Source organism: Emys orbicularis, chromosome 19 (genome assembly GCF_028017835.1).
Source record: "Emys orbicularis isolate rEmyOrb1 chromosome 19, rEmyOrb1.hap1, whole genome shotgun sequence".
Classification (NCBI taxonomy): domain Eukaryota; kingdom Metazoa; phylum Chordata; order Testudines; family Emydidae; genus Emys; species Emys orbicularis.
In genome coordinates, this window is record NC_088701.1 from 1,153,152 (window position 1) to 1,177,553 (window position 24,402).

The 24,402-nt window shown below is 55.3% G+C and overlaps 1 protein-coding gene across 1 annotated transcript; it reads right to left on the bottom strand.

Annotated features, from left to right (window-relative positions):
- Positions 1-1,107: 1,107 nt before the first annotated feature.
- Positions 1,108-11,483, bottom strand: CDC37 (cell division cycle 37, HSP90 cochaperone). Its single transcript, XM_065419214.1, has 8 exons — positions 11,298-11,483; positions 6,424-6,705; positions 6,168-6,273; positions 4,515-4,630; positions 3,763-3,885; positions 2,524-2,706; positions 1,991-2,062; positions 1,108-1,667 (listed from the first exon to the last, which is right to left on the bottom strand). Exons 1-8 carry the CDS (start codon positions 11,397-11,399, stop codon positions 1,512-1,514), a joined length of 1,140 nt encoding a protein of 379 aa, XP_065275286.1. The 5' UTR covers positions 11,400-11,483; the 3' UTR covers positions 1,108-1,511.
- Between the last annotated feature and the right edge of the window lie 12,919 nt (positions 11,484-24,402).

The window sequence follows — 24,402 nt, forward strand, 5'->3', positions numbered from 1 at the left end:
AGACAGCTGCGCCACCTCCTCTCTCCCGTTTGTGCAGATGAGTTTGTGCCCCACCCCCTTCGCTAGGTGTTTTGGTCTCACCCCCCTTGATGCTGGCTGCGGGGGGGACAGACGGCTTCCAACGGGTCTTTGCTGCGGCAGAGCCTTTCTGTGCTTGGAGCCCAGTCAACACGCCCTGGGCGGAACCAGCAGAACCTGGGCCTAATGCCCAAGCCCTTCCCACCCATTGGGAAGGCCTGGCCCAAGGCCAAGGAATTGCATAAGGAAGTTTTGGTGTGGAGTCAGCACAGCATGATCCCAGCTGGACCAGAGTCAACCTGGCACCCCTAAGCCCATCGATACTCTACCGCCGGCTCCCTGCTTTGCCACACCCAGGCACGGGATTCACCTCTTAAAATGCAGGTGGGTTTTGCCTTGTGCCAGTCTACCCTGGCACTTCCTAGGGCTGCTCCCCCTTTGAATGCGGCAAGGCAGGCCGGTTACCCGCAGCCCTTCTGAGCGCAGGGCACTGAGCCAGAGCTTGGCACTGGAGACGTTCACAGCAGCACCAGAAATAACAGAGCCACTGGGCACAGCATGGCCAAGCCAGCCAAGCTCTGCGTCCCCATCACTGTAGGGTGTAGGTCTGCTGTCCCCCTGCCACTGGGCGTAGGCGCCATGCCCTGTGCACTCCCCGACCTACTGGTGAAACGGTCACCTTAGCATGGGACAATGCTAGACAGCCAGGCAGCTGGTAAGGAAAGCACGAGACTGCTTACCCACAGTGCCGGTCAGCAGAGCTGGGCCTACGCCTCAGGCCCAGTCACAGCACAGCCCACTCCTCCGGGCCGGGAGATGGCCAAGGCGGCACAGGAGCTAACCCAAGGTGCAGGGTGGCTGGTGTGTTTGCCTGCAGGCCCTGCCAGGTGCCACGGCAGCCCATACAGTTTGTTTTGGCCACCAAGGGCTCCCGCAGACTAGGGAGGCCAATGCATTCAGGCTGGCCTGCAACGTAACTCCCAGCACCAGGGACAACTTCTTAGGTCGATTTCTCTCTTTTCAGAAGCCACAACAAAAGCACAGCAGCTTACACGACTCTGCCCCCAGCAAGTCCGCTCCACGCTCAGCTACTCCAATCTCTTTATTCATGTCATAGCCTTACTGGGCACCAACAGAAAAGATACGACGGCACATTTGTAACTATTACATTGCCCGGCATCACCAGAGTGAGACCTGGAGCCTAAACTGCCATATGCCAAGTCCCTTTGAGCTCCCGGCTCACTGGAGTAACTGACTGGGACTTCCCCACTGCTAACACAGGGGCTTCCGGCTGCTCCCCAAAGGCAGCCAGGGCTTGGCGCTGGATACAAAGAGCCAGCAAGCAGCTCACACATTCACAAAGTGTCTACGTGTGTAAAGCATGTGGCATCCTGAGGGATAATTGGGTGAGAGAGGAAGGCGAGAGGGGGTAGGATGGTGGCAGTGGGGGAGAGGTGAGGGGACAGTCTGCTTTACGCATTTCCAGCAGTAGTTCATGGGTTTCCTTTCTCCTCCTCGCTGCTCTCCTTCTTGACCTCCTCGTAGACAGCCTCCGCCTCCTCGCCTCCCTTCTCCGCTCCCTCCGCCGTCTTGGCATTCGGCACCCAGAGCCCAGAATCGATGCAGCGCTGCATGTGGTACTTCGCTTCCTGGAACGCAGACAGCGCATGGGGGCTAAGGGAGGTTAGCACAGCACTCGCTCCACGGGTCTCTGCTTCCTCCCAGAGCTCCCCAAACCCACCTCCATCCCCTGCAAGACACTGCACTGCAGCCTTCAGCCAATGGCTCATTGCCACTGGGTTGGCTGGAGATCAGTGACTTGGGAAGAAGCCAATAGCTACACAGGAAGATGCGTTAATGTGCCTGGGAACGGACCCCAATTCACAGCAACAGAAAGCTGATGGCTCTTCTCCTGTGCCTCAAGAGCCAGGCACTCTAGGCCCCATGTCCTCCCCACCCAAGGGATACTCACAGCAGGCTCCATTTTGCTGATTGCATCCTGCAGCATCTGAACATCTTTCGAATCGAAACACTTTTGCAGCTCCTGGGGGAGGAGAAGGCAGCCTGGTGAGCGGGTCTGGGACAGGGCCCCTTCCACGGCCCCACGCAATGGACAGTGCCTAGGAGCTCACGCCTCAGCTAGGATACAAGGCCTAGGAAGGCAGTGGAGGCACTCCGCAGTGACCCGTCCATGCCCCGGGGCATGGAGAGGAATACCACCTTGCCCATTTCCCTTGGAGGGTGGTGCAGTGGCCAGGGCACTAGCCTGGGGTCTTGGAAGACCTGGGTTCATTTCCCTGCTCTGTCAGACTTGGGCAAGTCACAGTCTCCCTGTGCCTCAGTGCCCCACCTGTAAAATGGGGATAGGGCTTTCCGACCTGGGGGTGCGGGGAATAAACCATCAGACAGGCTAGGGAGTGGGAAGGAAACCCCTTTAAGTAGGAGCCGGGATGCGAGATCGACACCAGCTGCTCTAGCTTAGAGCGCAGTGATCAGGCTACTCACAGCCGGGAGGGATTCGTACACCTCCACGGGATCCAGCCCGCCCGGGCCCAGCCGTTTCTGCCGCTCCTCCTCTTCATACTCTTTCATGGCTTTCTCGATGCGCACCTTGGCACGGCCTCTCACCCGCTCCTTGAAGGCCTCCAGCTCGTCGGTGAACCCCTCCATGTACTGCTGATCGGCCGTCTGCAACGAGCAGGGAGAAGCAGGGTAGCAGAGTTAGAGGCCAGACTGTTAACGAAGAAGGAGCCGAGATGGCACAGGATCCAGCCAGGCACGTGAGACATGGCTGAACCCAGATTACGCACCAGTGTAGCCACACCCCCATTCAGTCAGGCTAATTGCAGGGCTGGGAGGAGGGGAAGTGCTGCTATTAGCCCACGTGCGTCCTTCATTAAAAGCCACCTGCTGTAGGAGGACGGAAGGCTCAGAAGCATTTGTAACAGAGACGTTCTCTCCTCCTGCAGTGTCCCCACAACCCACTGCTGTGGGAGTGAGCATAGCGCCACCAATACACAGGCAGGCGATGGCAGAGCACAAGCAGCAGGTGGCACGAGAAAGTCCAGCTAGTAGGAGGGATAAAACTGACAGTCCAATGTGTTCTCTGAGCTCGGGGCCCTCCGGGCACAGAGCTCTCAGGAGGCAGCTCCCCAAGTGTCTTTCAGGTGGCCCAGCGACAAAGGAGAAGGATCTGCAGCTTTAGCTATTAGCCACAGCAGTGACCCCAGCCACAACTCCCACTACTGGGCATGGGAAGCTGGGCAAAGTCAGACTGTATTTAAACCCCACTCCTGAGTGGGCCTTGGGCCCCCTCTCTCCAGCGAGGGCAGACTGAGAACGAAGAAGGATGCCACCACATGGTATCGGAATGGCCAGACCGGCTCAGACCTAAGGTCCACCTAGCCCAGTAGCTTGTCTCTGACAGTGGCCAGAATCGGAAGCTGCAGAGGACAGTGTAGACGTGGGGTAATTTGCCTCGTGAAGGTCTCGTCTTAACTTCTAATAGAGGTTGTCTCACACCCTGAAGCAGGTTTGTATCCTTAGCAGTAACTGTTAGAATTTGGGATATTCCAGGAATCCGTGTGTCCATTTCCCCTGGGAATCTTGCTAAGTTCCTGACCTAACCAACACTCCGCGGCAGCGAGTTCCACACTGTCCACCGCATTCATCCGGACTGCAGGCCACCTGTGAGAGGAGGAAATGGGGAGAAAACGGCTCAGCTGAAGGGGACTTGGAACTCACCTTGATTTTGGTGAAGAACTGTCTGAAACAAGCTCTGGGGTCCACCTTCAGGCTCTTGGCCAGCTCTAGGATGAACTGCATCACGATGGTCTGGTGGGCGACCTGCTCCATCAGGGCGTGTTTCTAGGAGATGGAAGAGAAAGGCGCCTGTGGCTCTAAGGACTGCGCTGTGCGGTGCACCGCCAGCAGAGGGCGTGCTCACATTCCAACAGACCCCGAGACGCCAGCTGCTGCAGCCTGGCCCCTTGTTACTCAGGGTGCAAGTGGAAAGAGGATACTGGCTGGCCAAGAGTCCACTGCAGTCTGAGCTCTTGGCCCATTCCCCTCCAGACTCAGCTGCCAGGATTTCTCAAGTGTCAGCGCCATCTTTAAGCAAACGGAGGAAGCCGTCTTTGAAAGACACTGGCTCCCAGGAGGGCAGCTGGCCACAAGACAACCAAGGCTGACTCAGGAAGAGAACGAGCAGCTAGTGGATCAGATGAACAGCTGCTGGAACAACAGTACTGACGGGGGAAACTAATGTACTAGAGTGGCATGGAGCCACCTGGGTACAAGCTTTCCAGGTCTCGTTCCCCCAGCACGGGCTCGCTATGCCATGAGGTGTCCATTAGGGAAGGGACTCTAATGGGAAAGAGCTTGGCCCACCTCAAACGTGAATGGGCCAGAACTCAGCAGGGCACACGGGATTGATCCCTGGCTGCTCTCAGCATTTCAGGCTGCAGTCACAACTCCTGGCGAAACAGCAGCCTCACCTCTTCCACTTCCAGATCAATGCACCAGATGACCAGGTAATTGGCGGTCTCTTCACACACCAGATGCGGGTTATCAGATAGATACTTCTGGCTGTCGTCCCAGCGCCGCAGCATCCCTTCAAAGCAGGAGAGCCACAGTTAGCAGCAGACAGTCACCTTGCCACACGGTCAGAGAGAAGAGCCCACCCACCAAGCTGTTGCTCACCGTTTCGAGCGGAGCCTGGACAGGGCTAGAGAGGATCAGTGGCACTTTAGGAGGCAGGATTACGCCTGCTGGAGGGGAAAGATGGTGGTGTGGTCAGGGCACTCGGCTGTGACTGGGAGACCTAGGTTCAATTCCCTCTTCTGCTCCAAGTTGTGTGTGTTACCTTGGCCAAGCCACTTAGTCTTAGGTATTTAGATAAACACCCCGGAGGATCTGGGCCTTTGTACCTCAGCTCCCTATCTGTGCAGCTGGGCCAGCAGCTCTAGGCTGCCTCAGGCGAGGCTCTGTTGGTATCTGAGCACCTCACCATCTCCAAGGTCAAGGGGCCACCTAAGTACCTAGGACAGATCAAACACGGGACAGAGTTTTGGATTAACTTCTCCTCCTGGCTGCATTTCACAACAACAGGCCTAATGACGGCAGGGCGCGCTGTCGTTAGATGGGGTGGGAGGGCGGGGAACGAGAGACTGGGACAGGAACGTTGTAGGAATTTAACCGAAGAACACCCAGCTGAATTTGCCAAGCATATTTATTAGAGGCCTATGACTTTGGTATCCAAGCAGCAGGATTATGAAGGCAGAATCCACTACAGGACCCGATGATGTGGCAACACAGACCTAACCTGCTGACTCACCTGGCCCATCAGACCAAGAGGGTCTCATAAGAAAAGACGGGTCTGTGGGGAGGCACTAGACTGGGACTCAATAAATCTGGGGTCATTTCTTGGCTCCGCCAGACTCTCCACGTGACCCTGGCTAAGTCACTTCATCCCTTTGTACTTGAGATCCACATCTGTAAAATGGGGATAACACTTCCCTACCGCACAGGATTGGGGGGGGGACAGATGTGCTAGTACTGAGCTGCTCCAGAGTTCTGGTGAAGGGCACCTGAGAAAAGCTCCAATTCAGGACTACGAAGGTAGTGAAGAGTTAGGAGGAGGCAGAGAAGGTCCAGCAAAGTCGGGGGTGGGACTCAAGAGAAGAGCCGTTCAGGAGAGAGCCTACATGCCACAGCTGGATGTTGGTTGGTACAGTCCTGCAGTAGGGCTTTTGAAGTGAAGTAAAGGATAAAAGCAAGCCCCAGGAGTGGGATGTGTTAGGAAATCACTGGCTTATTGGTGCCTTTTACACATGGATCTGAAAGGAGTTCCACAGGTAGGGACCCCCAGTGGAGAACACTCCGCTGCCCCACACCCGACACATTGAACATGGGTCTCTCCAGCTGCAGGTCTTTCCGTTCTAAGTCTACGGCAGGGGAGAAGACGGGTATTGCGAACATGACCCAGATAGCAGGGAATCCAACTATGTTGTGATCACTTCCCTCACCCTGCTGGGAGAGTCTCACCCAGCCTCGCTAAGCCAGAGCCCTTTTCTAAGTCAAGAGGAACTTTTGAAGCTTTCATCCCCTAGACTGCCCGGGAGCCCTGTGCTTGCAGCCAGCTAACTCACCAAAGTGTTTGATCTGCTTCTCGTACTTCTCCACAAACGTCTTGTGTTTCTTCTCTTTTTGTTCCTCCGATTCGTCCTCCTCTTCAGGTTTGACATTGACAACACTCTGCAGAGAGAGAGGAGACTGGTTCGTGGCGCTGCTGCATGGCCAGCTGTGGTTCCACCACGACAGCTCTGATGCCATGTTCACAAGGCAGCTTCCTCAGCCAGAAACCCACCCTGCTCCTTCCCCTCCCCAGGCACCATTCAGACCAACCTTGCTGAAGCCGTCTTTGCTCAGGGTGTCCACGTTCCAGGGCATGTTCTTCTCCTTCTTCCTCAGCTCCTCAATCTTCTTTTCCCAGCTCTTCTCTTCTTTTCTCAGCTGCTGCGCTTCGGCCTGAAGTCTCTGCAGCTCCCCTTTCCCACTCTCCGCGTCTGCCACCTCCAGCTCCTTCATTTTCTTCTGGCACTCGGCTAGTTTCCGTTTGCATTCCCTGCACCCTTTATCCAGCTCTTCTTTCTCCTTCTGGAACTGCTCCATCCTCTCCACTCGGGCCTGCAGAGATCAATTTACAGCTTTTTTAAAGCACTCTTCATCACTTGCTCTTGGAATAGAAGAGCCAACTGATCCACTGGCAAAGAGGAGAGTACCGACAGTCTGAGTACCAGTGGGAACCCCTCTCCTTGCCTCATGTCCCACACCCAAGAGATAATCGTTGGGCTGATAGGATCTAACAGAACAGTAACGGACATGCTGAGCTGCGTGGGTCACACCAACAGGACAGTATCTTCTATGCCAGAAAAGGGTTAGCCTACATGTACTATCATGCTTCCCAACTCGTCGATTTTTTGCTTAATCCCAATATCACCAAGTGTGTGGCTAGTTTCTTGCCTCTGTAGAGAGCTGAACTCTCAACCTCTCACTCATTGCAACTAGCCTGTAGGAGCTTTATGGTTTAATCAGACTTTTTAGCGGTCTCTCTTCTATGCTGCACTGACATTCACACACAGTCACCCTGTGCTGCTAAATGAGAGCTCAGTACCACTTAGTAGTTAGAGTTTCCCGAGGGCTTGGCACATCTGCAGAGACTCCAGTTATGCTTGGCAGAGCACCCAGGAGCTGCAGCAGCGACTCTGTAGGAGAATGAACGTTCCTCTCCTCTGCAGTATCAATTTGAATTAGCTGAAAATTAAGAGGTGGAAGAGTCCTATTGATCCCGTCATCCACCCTCGCAGGGCAGGGCTGTTCACTACTGTACAATCTTTTGGGCTTTGTCTAATCTAGGTGCAACTGTCTCAAGCAATGGAGTTTCTACCACCTCCCTTAGGCTCACAGTGTTGGAGATTCCCTTGATCTTCAACTCAAATTTGCCCCCGTTCTGTTTCAGTCTGTGTGTCCTAGCTATAGGCATCCTAATGCTGCCTTCCTTCCAGAGACCCAACAGTTAACTACTGAACACGTTTGCTGTGTTTCACAGTCGGGGTTTCCCTTACGGCCAATGTTTTCAAGAGGGTTCTAAGATCCTTAGGATTTTGTTTGCTGTTGATTGGACATGGCTCTTGTTGTGGCTGTTGGGAGAACAATTTCTTCCTCCTCTGAGCCTGGAAAACAAAAGCTGAATTCCCATTTTCTTCTCCATGTGGAGAAAAATATCTATTTCTCCACACGGAGCAGAGATCCTTCCTTCCTTCCTGTCTGTGCATAACATGCTAGTCTGGAGGGAGAACACCCGAGCTGAGACAGTTACTCACACTGCACATGCGCTCTCAAAGTAGGGATGCACAACACTCAGGGAAGGAGGGTTTTAACAAGATCATGGTTTATTTCTCCATAGTCTCCCAGTACTTAGTACTTATGTAGTGCTTTAGATTACCAAAACACTCCTCAATTAGCCACCAAAACTTCAGCTCCCCAAGTCGCAGCTCCCTCTAACAGGTATTATCCCCATTTTACAGATAGGGAAACTGAGGAAGGGGAGTGAAATGAGTTGCTCAGCACGAGTGAGTTGCAGAATCATTATTGGACCTCAGCATCACACTCCCTGCTCGGATCCCTGGAATTCCCAAGGGAAGAACAAAAGGCAAAGTGCACTGCCTGCATTCTAGGACCTTTGAGAGACCGATCTATCTTCGTATCTATACCACATATGCAGCAGATGTGAAAAGCCCCCATCTTATCCAGAATAAAACTGTATTTTCCCCAGGGTTTGCCACTCAAACAAGATCAGAACTCCCTGAGCCAACAGGGTGGGTTCCCAGCCCCAATAAATGGTGACGGACCAGAAACTAAGCCTTTGCATTCACACACTACAGCCAGAGCTCATTTATTCCCCAAGGAAGGCAGGTAAGGCTGACTCAATGCCTCATCTGTTAAACTGGAACCAGTTACAAATACATGGGGACTTAGCACATGCCTTACCACACCTGCCTGTCTGAGGCTTTAGTCTGCTGGCTAGTGTCCACCACAGCTCCCAAAGCACCCGCGCACTGGCGTTACTGGTATCAGAGTCAGTTAAGGCCATGACATTGGTTTTCCTTTCTGTTGGCTCCCAAGTCCAGAGTGACTGTGGTGGAGAAAGTTACTGGGAGACTGAGGAATGGATTTCTGCCCAGACAGCTTCCTGCGGTTTCACAAGAGAGCACATGGAGACAGTAAGCCCCAGGGTTTCCTCTTGGACTCGCAGTCAGGACTCCGGAGTTCTAGTCCAGACACTACTACTGCCTTGCTGCACCATCGCAGGCGATTCCCTTCCCTGCTCTGTGCCTCAGTTTCTCTTTCTGTACTAAGGGGATATAAATCAGCCCTCCACTGGAGGATCACAGAGATCTCTTGATAAAAGAAATCATAGAAATATCAGGCTGGAAGGGATCTTAAGAGGTCACCAAGTCCAGCCCCCCTGCTGAGGCAAGACCAATTAAACCTAGACCATCCCTGACAGGTGTTTGTCCATCTGTTCTTAAAACCCTCCAATGGCGAGGAATCCACAAACTCCCTTGGGAAGCCTATTCGAGAGCTTAACTACACTTAGAGGTAGAACGTTTTTCCTAATATTTAAACTAAGACTCCCTGGCTGCAGATTAAGTCCATTACTTATTGGCCTACTTTTAGTGGGCGTGGAGAACATTGAATCACCATCCTCTTCATCAGCCCTTAACAGATTTGAAGACTATTATCAGGTCCCCCCCCCCTCGAGTCTTCTTTCCTCAAGACTAAACATGCGCAGGGTTTGTAATCTTTTCTCCTCTGGACCCTCTCCAATTTATTCACATCTTTCCTAAAGTACTCCAGCTGAGACCCCACCAATGCCGAGTAGAGCAGGACAATTCCCTCCCATGTCTTACATACGACACTCCTGTTACTACACCCCAGACTGATATTAGCCCTTTTGGCAACCGCATCACATTGTTGGTTCATATTCAATTTGTGATCCACTATAATGCCCCGATCCTTTTTCAGCTACCACCACCTAGCCGGTTAGTCTCTATTTTGTAACTGTGCATTACCTGGCACTTGTCTTTATTTAATTTCATCTTGTTGATTACAGATCGATTCTCTAAAGTGTCAAGGTTGTTTTGAATTCTAATTCTATCATCCAAAGTGCTTGCAATCCCTCTCTGCTTGATGTCCTACACAAATTTAATAAGCACACTCTACACTCCCTTATTCAAGTCATTAATGAAATTATTGAATAATATTAGATTCAGGACCCCTGTGGGACCCCCCAAGATATCCCCCCCCCCCGATGACAGCAAACCATTAACAACTACTCTTTGACTGCTTTTTCCAACCAGCTGTGTACCACCTTATGGTAATTTCATCTAGAGCACATTTCCCTAGTTTACCTCTGACTGTGTCAAAAGCCTTACTAAAAGTCCACTATATCACATCTACTGCTTCCCCCTATCGACTAAGCCAGTAACTCCATCAAAAAAGGAAATGAGGATGGTTTGACAGGATTTGTTCTTGACAAAGCCATGTTGGCTATTCCTTCTAACCCTGGTATCCTCCAGGTGTTTACACACTGATTGTGTAATCATTTGTTCCAGTATCTTTCCAGATGTTGAAGTCACCATATCAAAGTACCCTAGATGTACTCATTATTACTATGTAGGGTGCCTGGTTAAGGAGAAGACAAGCCTCGGAGCACCTGAGGAGATGGGTTTCCAGGAGGCTCTCTCCTGGGAAGGAAGGGATCTCCCCTTAAAGAACGCCCTCATTTTTTTGTAGGAGTGTCTTGCCTCAGGGAAGATCTACCTTGAAGCTGGGTGGAGGTTCCCTTGAAGCTGGGGAATTCCCTCTCTCTGGGGAGCTGACAGGAGGAAGACACCACTAAGGGTGGGGCTGATTTGGCTGAAATGGGGTGTGTCCAAGGGGTCTCAGGCCTGAGGAGTCCCACCAATTGGGGTCGGAGTCAATCCAGGGGATATTGAGAAGGGGCTGGGGGGGGGGGAGAATATTGAGGGGGGGGGGGAGAGAATATGTCAGTCCTCTCCTCTCTCAACAATGCCCGGAGGAGGCTGGTCTCTGCAATGGGCTGAGCCCTGCGCGGCTGGAGGGATCCTGACTGAGGGGGGCACGTCCTTGGGGCCAAGTCCCGACAAGCGCAGGGTCCCCAAGGTGAAGACCCCGGGTGGGGGGCACAGTGTTCCTGGGGTGGGCGGGGGATTCTTGGCGCTGGGCCCCAGTGCACGGGGGCTGAACCCCACACGGGCCTGGTCACCGCACGGCCAGGGCACCGCTGGAGCCAGGGGCGCTCCCGGGGCAGCGGGAGGGGGGGTCCTCAGGTCAGAGACCCCTTGGGCCAGGCCTCCCGGGGGTGCAAGGGGGGTCCCGAGGCCGGGTCTCCATGGGAACGGGGGCCCCTCGGGGGCGGGGGCCCGGTCTCCATGGGAACGGGGGCCCCTCGGGGGCGGGGGGCCGGTCTCCATGGGAACGGGGGCCCCTCGGGGGCGGGGGGCCGGTCTCCATGGGAACGGGGGCCCCTCGGGGGCGGGGGGCCGGTCTCCATGGGAACGGGGGCCCCCTCGGGGGCGGGGGGCCGGTCTCCATGGGAACGGGGGGCCCCTCGGGGGCGGGGGGCCGGTCTCCATGGGAACGGGGGCCCCTCGGGGGCGGGGGGCCGGTCTCCATGGGAACGGGGGCCGCACCTGGTGGCGCCACCGGAAGAGACTGGCCGTGTCGATGTTGGGGTGAGTCTCGTCCTCATCGTCGGACACCTCGATGTGGTCCCAGACACTGTAATCCACCATGGTGCCGCCCAGGCCGCGCCGGCCAGGCTCTTCTGGAACCCTCCAGCCGCCGCCGCACGCCCGCTTCCGCCCTCGCCCTGACTCACTTCCGGCGCCTGACGGAGCGGGGGGGCCTAGCCCAGGCGCGCCAACTCCCGAGCAGCGGCAGATACGCATGCGCAGCAGAGGCAGGCGACTCGCCGCAGATTCTACTGCGCGTGCGTAGGAGGACCGGCAGCGGCACGGGAGAGCGAGTTCGGATCCCGCGGCCGCTCAGTGCGCATGCGTCCGTCCCCCCCCCCCGCTCTTCCGCGCCCAAAATGGCGTAGGCCTTAAAGGGCTACACACAGCAAATATAGCCTGAGGGGTCAGGGGGTGGAAGGCTCCTTCCCTGCTGTGCAGACAGGGGAGTGAGGGGGGCAGCCTCCCAAAGTGACAGACAGAGTGGGGGAGGGGCCTGGTCCCCATGCCCCCCTTCACAGGCAGTACTGGATAGCCCCCCATCCAAGCGATAACTGCTGCTTACTGTGTGTGTTGTGGTAGCCCCCAGAAACCCTACTGAGATGGGGGCACCCGCCGTGCCGGCAGCTGCCCCGACACCGAGCGGGCGATGCCCCCTGCCCTGAAGGGCCTACGCTCCCCGTACAAAGCCATGCCAGGGTGGGGAAAGCCGCAGCATTCCAAACTCGGGTTGGGGGGTTGTTTTATCGGCACTTTGGGTTTCTTTGCCCCTGGAGGGGTCGTGTTTTCAAGCTCTTCTCCGCACCCGAGAGCTAGAACTTCACCTTCGACGAAAGTCTCCTGAGATCCTCCTGTCTTCTGAGGACACCAGGAGCTGGAGCTTTGAAGAAAATCCCAAATATTGTGAGACCCTCGAGACAATCCTGAGAATTGGCAACACGATTCTCTCCCCTCACCTGAGGACAGCAAAGCTGTGAACTTCACTCCCACATGGACAGCACCTGCGTTCGTACCGAAGTGCCTTCAGAACTGCTGGGTTTGCACTTTTCTGACCCAGGGTGCCTTTGAGGCTTAACCTGTCACATGGGGCTAAGTGGTGTGTATAGGCAAAGCCTCGTTGTTTTCATGGAGGACACACCCGTGTATGTCGGCTGAGGAGCTGGCCATCGGCAGAGAAGTTGGAAGCTGCCCCTGATCCCAAGAGGATACAAGGTTTGTCATCCCCCTTGGGAACTGGAGCCAGATTTGGAATGGACTCTCACCAGGAGCAGACCACTCTACTACCCTACAGCAGGGTTCTCAACCCTTTTCTTTCTGAGCCCCTCCCCATGCGATAAAACTCCACGGCCCACTTGTGCCCCAACAACTGTTTTTCTGCATATAAAAGCCAGGGCCAGCGTTAGGGGGTAGCAAGCAGGGCAATTGCCCAGGGCTGCACGCCACAGGGGCCCTGCGAAGCTATGTTGCTCAGGCTTCTGCTTCAGCCATGGGTGGTGGGGCTCAGAGCTTCAGCCCCATGCAGTGGGGCTTTGGCTTTCTGCCCTCAGCCACAGCAAGTCTAGTGCTGGCCCTGCTTGGCGGACTCCTTGACACCTGCTTGTGGCCTAGGGTGACCAGATGTCCTGATTTTATAGGGACAGTCCTGATTTTTGGGTCTTTTTCTTATATGGGCTCCTATTACCCCCCCCACTCCCTGTCCCGATTTTTCACATTTGCCCTCTGGTCACCCTCCCCCCAGGAGGTCCCGGACCTCTGATTGAGAACTACTGCCCTACCACATGCTACAATATGAACAGAGAACTGCACTTAACCCTGCAGCCACTGGGGGTCTCCCTGCCATAGAAATATGGGTGCAAATATTCTCCTTGGTGGAATGGCCATCAGATCCCTTCCTAACCCTAGGAGGCAGGGTTGAGACATGGCCCCCAGGGTATTCCTCAGGGTCCCTGGCACTCTGCAGTCTCCAGAGCTGGGACGCTGAGAAGGGTGAGAATTGACTCCTTTACTCTCATGAGGCAGAGGATGCTTCCCAATTCGCACCCCTGCAATCCCATAAGTAGGGTGACCAGACAGCAAGTGTGAAAAATCGGGATGGGGGTGGGGGGCCTAATAGGAGCCCAAATTTAAAAAAAAAAAAAAAAAGCCCCAAATATCAGGACTGTCCCTGTAAAATTGGGACATCTGGTCACCCTGCCCGTAAGAGGCATTTAATTGGAAAGCAACGAGGAAAAGCTGTGTCTGACCTCGAGCGGCATTGCGCCAGGTGGCAGCCTCCCTCCAAGTCAGGAATGGACAGCAGTGACAAATGGACATGGGGGAGCAAACCCCAAATACAGCGTGAACCCCTCTCCTGGTGGGTTTATCCCACCTCTGACAGCGACCCAAGGGAGCTGGCTTTTCCTAACACGTTGTTGGCAGCACTTTGTACAGCTTGTCATGTCACTGATGTCATTGAAGTGAAGAGAGAGCTCCGCAGTGAGGGCTCAGTTCCCAGTCTCCCTTACATGTCATGTGGTTCTTTCCACCCGTGCCAGTTGCTACCCAATGAGAATGGTGCAGGATTTTTATACCCACTTTGCACAAGTGCGACTGACCGCACAAGGTGCAGGGAAATGGAGACCCTGGCATGCTGCCTCGGGCACTTGGCAGCACGTCCTGACTGCTGACCCTGGAATAGAACCAGAGGAAAATATTTTCCTCCTGAGCATCTGGGATCCAAACATTGCTGTCCTTGCGCAGGCAAAAATACCTCTCATTTTCAGTGCAGGCTGTGGCCCCAGAGCCTCAGCCTCAAACTGCCTGTCTCCTTTCCTTATCCGCTCTCTGAACACCCCTGGTAACAATAGTGCCAATCAAACACAGCATTGAACGCAGACAGCCTTGACTAAGCAACTCGGTGAAGAGTTGTCAGCCATGGAGCTGTCACACCTCATCAGCTCTGCGTGGAAGGAGCCACTGCTTGATATTCTAGCCTTACGCTGGGTGTCGAGACTGTGCTCCGTGCTTGACAGGGAGATGGCTTCCTGATCCGAGAATCTGCCTCCCAGGTGTCAGCACTTATTGTAGGGATTGTGGGGGATGTATTGTGGCTGGGCTCAGCTGCTCTAGTTGCAGTTAGGCAGGAGGGTGTATGGAGGATGGAATTTACTGGTGCTTTGGGGTTTTGAGAGTGTGGGAAGTCAAACAGGATCCTCTGGCCCCCAAAGTGTGTGGCCAATAAACAGATGCTATATGCTGCTCCAGAGGTGGCTGCCCTGAAGTGGAGGGTTAAGTGATCCTTGTGTGGCCTAGCAGACAGGGTGCTGGACTGGACCAGAATAGCCCTGGCTTCTATTCCTGGCTCTGGTAATGGCCTGCTGGGTAACCTTGGACAAGTCACTTCTTCCCTCTGTGCCTCAGTTTCCCTATCAGTAAAATGGGGATAATGACAGTGACCTGCTTGGTAATGCACTTTGGGAGCTATGTAAGAGCGAGGTATTCTTGTTACAACTCCCCTCCCCCCCCGGAGGGGTAACTAATGCTCTGAGTGTCTCTGCAGGAAGCTGCTAGAGAAGCTCAGGGGGTTGTAATCCTGCTGACTTTGCTTTGTTTAGGGTTTTTTACTTTACCCTTAAATCACTTACACCCTCTGCTTCAAAATCCCAACCCTGACTCCGTAATGACACCTCCCTCCTTTCCCATCAGGGGCTGATCCCAGAGAGCCTCTTCTCCACTCTTCCAGTTCGTCTTATTGCCCTGGAGTGGTGCCATCGCCCTCCCACATAATGATGGTGCAGGTTACATTAGAAGCAGGTGAGTGGCCCCTTTGAGCTCAGTGGGCGTGAGTCTGAGGTACTCTGCACCTGGGGCAGGCATGGAGGGGGTGGGGAAGATGGCTTTACGCATCCCTGTGTGCTCCTTGTATTCCTGGGCCTCCCAAGCCCCAGTGTAAGTTGGAGTGGCCAAGGGCTGCTCTAGCACTCTGCCTCCCAGCAGCCAGGGGAAACAGAGACGAGCTGTGGTGCAGTACACTCTGCCTGCACCTCTGATCTGCCCTGACTCTGGGAGCACTTGCAGGGCCTCTGTACTAGCTGGGGAGGCCCCTGCATGGGGGAGGTTACTCAAGGGGGTGCATTTCCCCTCACTTTAAGGCCCCTTTATGCAGCCGAAGTGGCTTGAAGGAGCCAGGGTACAAGTGAGGTTTGACACAGCAGCAGCAATCCCATCTGTCCCAAGTCAAACACATGGGTAAGTCTTTGCCAGATTGGTGCCCAGATGCATGACCTCATCATTGTCTCCATGGTGACAAGATGTGATGTCACACATGCAGGGCTGTGCCCCCATTTCCCGCAGCAAAAGAACGAGTCTTGCCTCTAAACTGACAGCCGCCAAGCTTTAAAACAACGACTGCCGTGGGTTCCTGGGCACAATTTCTCACCTGGCTTTCAATTCTTTCCCTCTTGCAGGGAGCAATGTGACCAGAGAGAAAGCGGCTTAGAGGAGACCAGACCACAGCTCTGGGATAAAAAAAACGTAAACTTCATCTTGCAGCTGAGAGGCCTTTAGAAACCGTCTCCGGGAGGAGAGGGGGAAAGTTTTGTGCTCTGGTTATATGCAAATAGTCTGTCATTTCTGAGGAGACGAGACATGCACGCCAGGGCTGAGGAGGTGAGTGGTCCCCACCACGACAGAGATGACAAGGAGCTTTCACAACTCTTTTCTAGGTAGAAATGATCAGGCTAAACCTTCGGGATCAGGAGTTCGAATAAACAGCTACGCTCTGGGAGATGGCAGCTTGGGGTCTGAGCCTGGGTTTGCTCTTTAGCATGCTTCCTAGAACTCTGCACGCCCTTGCACGGGGCTAGTTATTGCTAGGATTAGAGGCAGTGTGACCTAGAGGGTAGAGCGCTGAGACTTGGGAGACCTGGGTTCTATTCCTGGCTCTGACACTTACTGTTAGTAGCATTATGATAGAATCAGGATCCATTGTGCTAGGTGCTGTACAGACACAGAACAAAAAGAGTCTCCGCCCCAGAAAGCTTCCAGTCTAAGTATAAGACAAGAGACGACAGATCAGTACAGACGGGGGAATGCAATGAGTGAATATTGGCCAGCATGACGGGGAGTGGTCTCTGCACACCAGCAGCCGACCATTGCCAGGTTGGTTGGTTGGTTTGTTGCTGGATGACCTCAGAGCAAGTCACCTTCCCGGCCCATGCCTCAGTTTCCCCAGCTGTAAAATGGGGATAATGATATTTATCCCTTGAGATCCACAGATGGAAAGCACTAGATATTAAAGTGGTTTAGTTAAACTGCTGGAAGCCTTTGTGTGGGCCCCCTTTTTCTTGTGGTTTAAGGCCTTGGGAAAGTTCACCAGTTTAATTTCAACTGGATTTAGCTAAACGGCTGCAAGTGGGCTGTGAGGTCGCTCTCATTTCAGTGTGAGAGCGGCTTAGTTTCGTTTAGCTTCAGTCCCCAGTTAACTCCAGCTAAACCACGTGTGAACTGGATTAAGAGCGTCTACTTGGCTGTTTCCCACCAGTTGAACTGAACTGGCTCAGTTCTGGAGGTAAACAAGGGCAACTGCAAAACAAACTCCTGCACTGCTCTCCTTTGTGACACGTGTCTGTACTGCTACTCGGGTGGCAGGTGGGTGGCAGGGAGAGCCCAGGACTTCGTGTCTGAATTATGCCCTGCGTTTACACCAGAGCAGGATGCACCTGTTCTGATCTGGAAGTGTTTCCCACCACGCTGCCCTGGTGTCAGCGCAGAGCCACTGAGAATCAGGCCCCAGGTGTATCTGCAGGGGACAGAACCGAGAGGTTGCGATGCAGAAACACCTGCACTATCACGAAGCCTGCTGCCCCACACTTAGAGGCTCAAGTCCATACTGAGCTGGGGAGGGCAAGGCTGGCTTTGCAACCCCTTAACTCTAGTCAGGGGTTCTCAAACTTTTGTACTGGTGACCCCTTCACATAGCAAGCCTCTGAGTGCGACCCCCCTTATACATTAAAAACACTTTTTAGTATCTCTAACACCATTATAAATGCTGGAGGCAAAGCGGGGTTTGGGGTGGAGGCTGACGGCTCGCCACCCCCATGTAATAACCTCGTGCCCCCCTGAGGGGTCCTGACCTCCAGTTTGAGACCCCCTATTCTAGATTCTGGGCTGCTGGGGGGCAAAAACGGCCCCTGGCATAAGACAGAGCAAACGGGTGCCCATCGGTGTCACAGAGCAGAACCCACGAAGCACCAAGTTATCCAGGCCTGCCCCGCTCTGCCCCCAGCAGCCCCATGCTGTGCTTGGGTGGTGGGATTCTCCCCAGTCCATTGGGTTGTTTACAGCCCATTGGCCCCTGCACACCCCCAGAGCAGGGGGCAGATTCTATTTCACTGTTAACAAGAGATCTGAGAAGTTGGGCTATTTTGCCCCCAGGCTCCATTAGTGTCAGGAGCTATTCTCGGTCTCTGAAAACCTTCACTGAGCACACTGAGCGATGCATCTGTCACAGGGCTCCTACCCTCCAGTGACCCACCCTGGCTCTCCCGTCACCTTGCCGTTTGCAGAGCGCTGCGTGCGTAGCGGCTCCGCGCATTCTCCTTGCCGGTTCACCTAAGCTTCTGTAAATGTCAGCCGGGCAAGCGAGGCGTACCCACGGACAGTAACAGCAAACCGGAAAGGCGGCGTTTCGAGCCAGGCAAAGATCGGCAGGTTACGGACTTAACACAAGTGGAGCATGTCTAGGCCTAGGCCTTGCCGGGAATCAGGAGTTGGCTGGGGCGCAGGCTGTACTGCAAGCGGCTGGGGAGCCGGGTTAGTGGAACGGAGGCTGGGTCTCCCGTGGAATTCTGTCAGCATGCAGCTGATGCTTATAAGGAAGGGGAACTAGCGCAGTGCCCTGGGTGGGCTGCAGTGGAGGCGGCAGGGAACTGAACCAGGAGGCAGAAGCTGGTTTTAATCCTTCCTCTGTCACTGCCTGGCTGGATGAGCTGGGGCAAGTCCCTCCGGCTCTGTGCTTCTGCTTAGCCTGGAAGTGTAACTCAGGGCTCCGGGTGACACGAGTCTGCGACAGCCTCCAGCTAGGGAGTCTGGCCCTTCAGCGCAAGCTCCAGAGCCCCGTGGAGGTCTCTGGTCCGGTCCCCAGCGCTCACCTAGATGGTGTCTGTCACAAAAGCGCTTTAGGGTAACGCTGTGTCTTGCTTTGTCTGTGCGGCGCCCGGCACAGTAGGAGTCTTGGTGAGGGTCTGTCCAGTGCCCAGCCCAAGGTGGGTCTCAGTGGGGGGTCGTGCAGTGCCAGGCGCAGTGGGGCACTGTTCTAGGTTGGGGTCTGTGCAGCACCCAGCGCAGCGAGGGGCCCATTGGGGTCTGCAGTGCCAGGCGCAGTGGGGCACTGTTCTAGGTTGGGGTCTGTGCAGCACCCAGCGCAGCGAGGGGCCCATTGGGGTCTGCAGTGCCAGGCGCAGTGGGGCACTGTTCTAGGTTGGGGTCTGTGCAGCGCCCCGCGCAGCGAGGGGCCCATTGGGGTCTGCAGTGCCAGGCGCAGTGGGGCACTGTTCTAGGTTGGGGTCTGTGCAGCGCCCAGCGCAGCGAAGGGCCCATAGGGGTCTGCAGTGCCAGGCGCAGTGGGGCACTGTTCTAGGTTGGGGTCTGTGCAGTGCCCAGCGCAGCGAAGGGCCCATAGGGGTCTGCAGTGCCAGGCGCAGTGGGGCACTGTTCTAGGTTGGGGTCTGTGCAGCACCCAGCGCAGCGAGGGGCCCGTAGGGGTCTGCAGTGCCAGGCGCAGTGGGGCACTGTTCTAGGTTGGGGTCTGTGCAGTGCCCAGCGCAGCGAGGGGCCCATTGGGGTCTGCAGTGCCAGGCGCAGTGGGGCACTGTTCTAGGTTGGGGTCTGTGCAGCGCCCCGCGCAGCGAGGGGCCCATTGGGGTCTGCAGTGCCAGGCGCAGTGGGGCACTGTTCTAGGTTGGGGTCTGTGCAGCGCCCAGCGCAGCGAAGGGCCCATAGGGGTCTGCAGTGCCAGGCGCAGTGGGGCACTGTTCTAGGTTGGGGTCTGTGCAGCGCCCAGCGCAGCGAAGGGCCCGTAGGGGTCTGCAGTGCCAGGCGCAGTGGGGCACTGTTCTAGGTTGGGGTCTGTGCAGCGCCCAGCGCAGCGAGGGGCCCATTGGGGTCTGCAGTGCCAGGCGCAGTGGGGCACTGTTCTAGGTTGGGGTCTGTGCAGCGCCCAGCGCAGCGAAGGGCCCGTAGGGGTTTGCAGTGCCAGGCGCAGTGGGGCACTGTTCTAGGTTGGGGTCTGTGCAGCGCCCAGCGCAGCGAAGGGCCCGTAGGGGTCTGCAGTGCCAGGCGCAGTGGGGCTCTCATCGGCCTCTAGGGGTTACTGTAACCCCTGTACTATTAAGCGTCCGTTGTCTCTGTAAAGTTCACGTGACAGCTAGCATGAAGAGGGGCCAGAGACGTGCTCCCTTTCCCCAAGGCCTCCATAATGCTGCGGAGTAACAGCTTAATTGTAGTATTGATCCAGGTTAAGCCGTATGGTGTTTGTCAGAAGGCCTCTCTCCCAGTAAAACCAGACTGGATTGTCTTTTCTCCCTGGGTCAGGCCTGGCACAAACAGCCCTGGCTGCAGCTGTGTAGGACAGCAGCACCTGTGCGGGTGAGTTCTGGGGCACAGAGAGACTAAGTGACTTGCCCAGAGTCACTCAGGGGAGTCAGTGGCAGAGCCAGAAATTGAACCCTGCTCTCCTGGGTCCCAAGCCAGCCCCCAAATCATCAGCCCAGTCTTCCTAGTGCCGTGGAGTCCTTCAAGCCCCGCAGTGAGCTGGAGCTGGGGTTGGTGGCGGGGCTGGCCTCTGGCTTGGTCACCAAAGCCGCAGCCCTAGCTCAGCCACTTACCCCGGCTCTGAGTGGCGTGAACTCCGCGAGCGTTTTCATCTCCTTGGACTCATTTGTGGCTTCCTTGGCTGCTTAGCGACTCCTGCGCTGCTTCGCCCTCCCTCCCTCCCTGCTTATGCGCTTGCCCCTCCCCACGCTGAAGTTACCTGCGGTTCTGCCCGTGGGGCTTGGAATCGATTCTGTTCCAAGGGGGAGACAGAGAGTGGCAGAGCATCGTGTGAGTGAGGAGACCCCAAACGAATTGCGCCCTCCCCGGGCCCCGTAAGCCGCCTGCCTGGGGCTGAGGATTGCCGGGTGGGGAATGCCCTCTGGCTGAGCCTGCAGCCAGATTGAGAGCGGAGTCCTGCAGGGAAACACAAGGTACCATCAGCCTCCAGTAACCAAGGCCAGGAGCTCTCTCTATTATTTACATTAGGGTAGCAGCTGTGAGGAAGGATGGCCCAGTGGTTAGGCACTAGCCAGGCACATGGGAGACCTGGGGTCATGTCCCTGCTCTGCCACATACTCCCCATGCGATGTTGGGCAGGTTACTGCAGCTCTGTGCCTCGGTTTCCCCCTGCTGTACACTGGGGATACGAGACCTGCCTGGCCTCCCGGAGGGGTTGGAAGGATAAATGTACTAAGGCTGTGATGTGCTTAGATTCAAGGCAGTACCTAAGAGAGAGGCCCCAGCTGAGAGCATGGCCCCATTGCGCTGTGCAGGGACAGTCCCTGCTACAAAAATCTGAACACACGTCACCAGAGTTCTGAGCCTCATTTGACAGCTGGAGAATGGGGGTATTGAGTGGTAAGCCACAGCTTTGGAAAGGTATTTAACTCCCATGGGCACTAAGTGACTTCCCCATGGTCGCACCAGGAGCCAGCGGCAGAGGTCTGCCGCGTCCCAAGCCAACGTCACGACGCATCTGGTGCAGTGCCCAGCGCACCTAGCGCCCGGGGCAGCAGCTGGTGGAAGGGCTCGTGCTGGCCCTGCATACCGGGCTGTCCATTGCTTTGGGGGTGGGGGGAGGGTGCCAGGCAAGAGTGGCTCTTGTGCTCCGGGGGATCTCAGAGGGCGTAGGGAGTTGCCAATCTTAGTGGGAAGCACCGAAGGACTCTCCAGTTACTCACCCTCCCCTGTGGCCAACCTGCAGAGCCCATGCTAGGCATAGGCAGACCAAGCAATTGCTTAGGGCTCCGAGCAGCTCAAGGGGCCCCTATTTGCTTTTTATTATACGAGCTTGCCTGGTTTAGTGTGTGGGGGGGAATATTCCTGCATGGAGCCCCCAGTGGGCTAGCCCCGGCTCTGCCAACTTGGTATTAGCCTGTGTCATCCCCGGCTCCGTGGCGTCAGCGCTGGGCCTGGTAGGATTCTGCGTACTCCTTTTCCTTGCTCGCTAATTAATTCCCCAGCTGCAGAGTCTGGCTGATCAATGGCTGGGACAGCTGTGGGGAATTCCGTCTGCGGCTGCTAGTCACCGTGAGTCCCGCGCTGTCACGGCTCCCCACAGCAGCCAGCCACGCGCTGGGCTGAGTCCCTCCTGTGAAAGGCCTGGGGAGGAGCCCCGGAGACCAGAGCAGGGACAGCTGGGCTGTGCAGAGAGAGGTCCCCCCCCCATGCCACCCCTGCCAGCGTGTCCTTGTGAGCAGGTTTGGCCTGTGGGCGGGGCCTCCAGGCCCCCGCTGTCCTAGCTCGGCCCCCCAGGAGGGAGGCAAAAGGTGAGCTGGGCTTGTGAGGAGCAGGGCTTTCAGGGACCTGGGTTTGGGCCCTGGACGTGCCGCAGGCTCCCCCGTATGCTGTTGTCCCTTGGGGGTGGGGCACAGGGGGCTGGTGCTGCCAAGGGGCCTGGGCACCTGCTGGGGTGTGGTCTCTGCTGCTGTCCCATCGACCCAATGGGCGTGGGTGTGAATCAGGAGTGACTTCAGGTGTGAGCAGAGGAGAATCGGGCTCCTAATTGCCTCCCCCTTCCAGCCCCTGGTGAAGCCTCCCAGCAGCATTTCCACTTCAGGCTCCGTCTCTGCTTCACCATTTGTAATGGGGACGGGAGCCACAGGATCCTGCCCCCTGAGCTGAAAGGCAAAGCCGGTGTCTGTTGCTCTGAGCTTGGCTGGAGCTGGGAGGACATATGCCAAAGCCCCTTCAGCCCTTAAAAAGGGGCCAAAACCGGCCCTCGTTCGCCTGGGGCCTCCTGGCCAGCGAGGAGATGCAGTAAGGGCCCTGCTTCCAGCCCCCAGTGCAGGGATGGATATGGGGCATTCCTGAAATACACTGCTTCGGGGAGAGGGGGAGAGCATGAGAAGCAGAGTAAGAGTTAGCGCGGCCCTGGGGCTGCTCTAACTGCCTCACAGGGACACCACTGGTAGCGGGAGAGGGCTGCTGCCATTGTTATCCACGATCCACCAAGCAGTGAGTCGGAGCTGGAGGCTGGGATAGCCGTTGAATTGCAGAAACATCCTTCCCTCTGGGATCTGATAGGAAAATCCCAGAGACAGCTCACCACTGCCCCCAGCAAGCAGCGGAAACCACTCTGTCCCCTTGGCCGATTTGCATAATCTAATTGCCTTGTGGCTCATTAAGCCTCACACTGCAATGAATTCCCTGCTGTGGAGCCAGGGATTCCAGTCCCTGAGCTAAAAGGGGAAGTACAGAGGGCCGACCTGCGGCCGTGTGAACGTGCCCAAAGCCTGCACTGCGCCCGCCTGTGTGAGATGAGCAGTGTTCGGGGTATGCGCCAGTTAACGGAGCCCGGGGACATTTCGTGCTTTGAAACTTTTGAAAATGGCTTGTTTCCCATTTGTAACTTTTTCCATTTTTGATGAGAGAGCCGCCCAGACCTGAACTACTTCTGTTTTGAGAAGTGAAGAAAAGATGGTTGGTTGTTTTTTCTTTTTCCAGTTATTACACCCTGGCCTTCTTTTTCAGCAGGAAATCGGGGGGGGAGGTGAAAAACCCACAACAGGAAAAAATAATTTTAAATTTTGTAAACTGAAAATGATCCAGATTTTTTGGGCTATTTTTCTTTGGGGAAAAAAATCAGGAACTTTTGAGCTTGGGGTGGAAAATGCTTTCAGAACGTTTAAGAACAATCTGTTACCCTTTTTTCGAGCGGCGGTGGTAGCCAAGTGTCATTACCACTCTCTTTCTGCATTTGCTGGCGCTTTCCCATTTTCTGTGGGGAAACTTACTCCTGGGTCACAACTGTTCATTATTTAGCAACATAAGAGCTGCCATAATGGGCCAGCCCAACAGTCCATCTAGCCTGGTATCTTGTCTCTGACTGTGGTCAGTACCAGAGCTTCAAGGGAATGAACAGAACAGCCCATCTTCTTGGTTTCTGTCAGTCAGAGGTTAAGGATCACCCTAAGGATGATGGGGTTACATCCCTGACCAGCTTGGCTAATAGCCACTGATGGACCTGCCCTCTAGGAACTTATCTAGTTCTTTTTTTAACCCCGTTATACTTTTGGCCATTACAGCATCCCATGGCAATGAGTTCCACAGGTTAATTGTGCATTGTGTGAAAGAGTATTTCCTCTAGTTTGTATTGAACCTGTGGCTTATTGAAGCGGGGGGCCCCCTGGATTTTGTATTATGGGAAAGGACAAATAAGATTTCACGTTCTCCACACCATTCATGATTTTGTAGACCTCTATCACAGGGGTTCTCAACCTTTTTCTTTCTGAGGGCCCCCCCAACGTGCTATAAAAAAAATCCACGGCCCACCTGTGCCACAACAACTAGTTTTCTGCATATAAAAGCCAGGACCGGCATTGGGGGGTAGCAAGCGGGGCAAATTGTCCTGGGGCCCCCAGGAACCTAAGTTGCTCAGACTTCAACTTCAGCCCCGGGTGGCGGGGCTCAGGGCCCCAGACTTCAGCCCCATGCGGTGGGACTTCAGCTTTCTGCCGTGGGCTCCAGTGAGTCGAATGCCAGCCCTGCTTGGGGACCCCCTGAAACCTGCTCATGCCCCCCCAGGGGGCCTCAGATCTCTAGTTGAGAACCGCTGCTCTATCACATCCCCCCTTAATCTTTATTTGTACTAGGGCAGCAGGGTTGTCCTTGGACCAGGTGTTTTCCACACACAACAAGAGGCAGAAGGTCTAGACAAAATAGGGGAAGGTTTATAGTTCTCTGTTTTCAGGTGGAGAAACTGAGGCAGAGAGCGACTAAGTGTTTTAGAGGAATTGTTTTGTTATGGGAGGTTGGACTAACGGGCTTT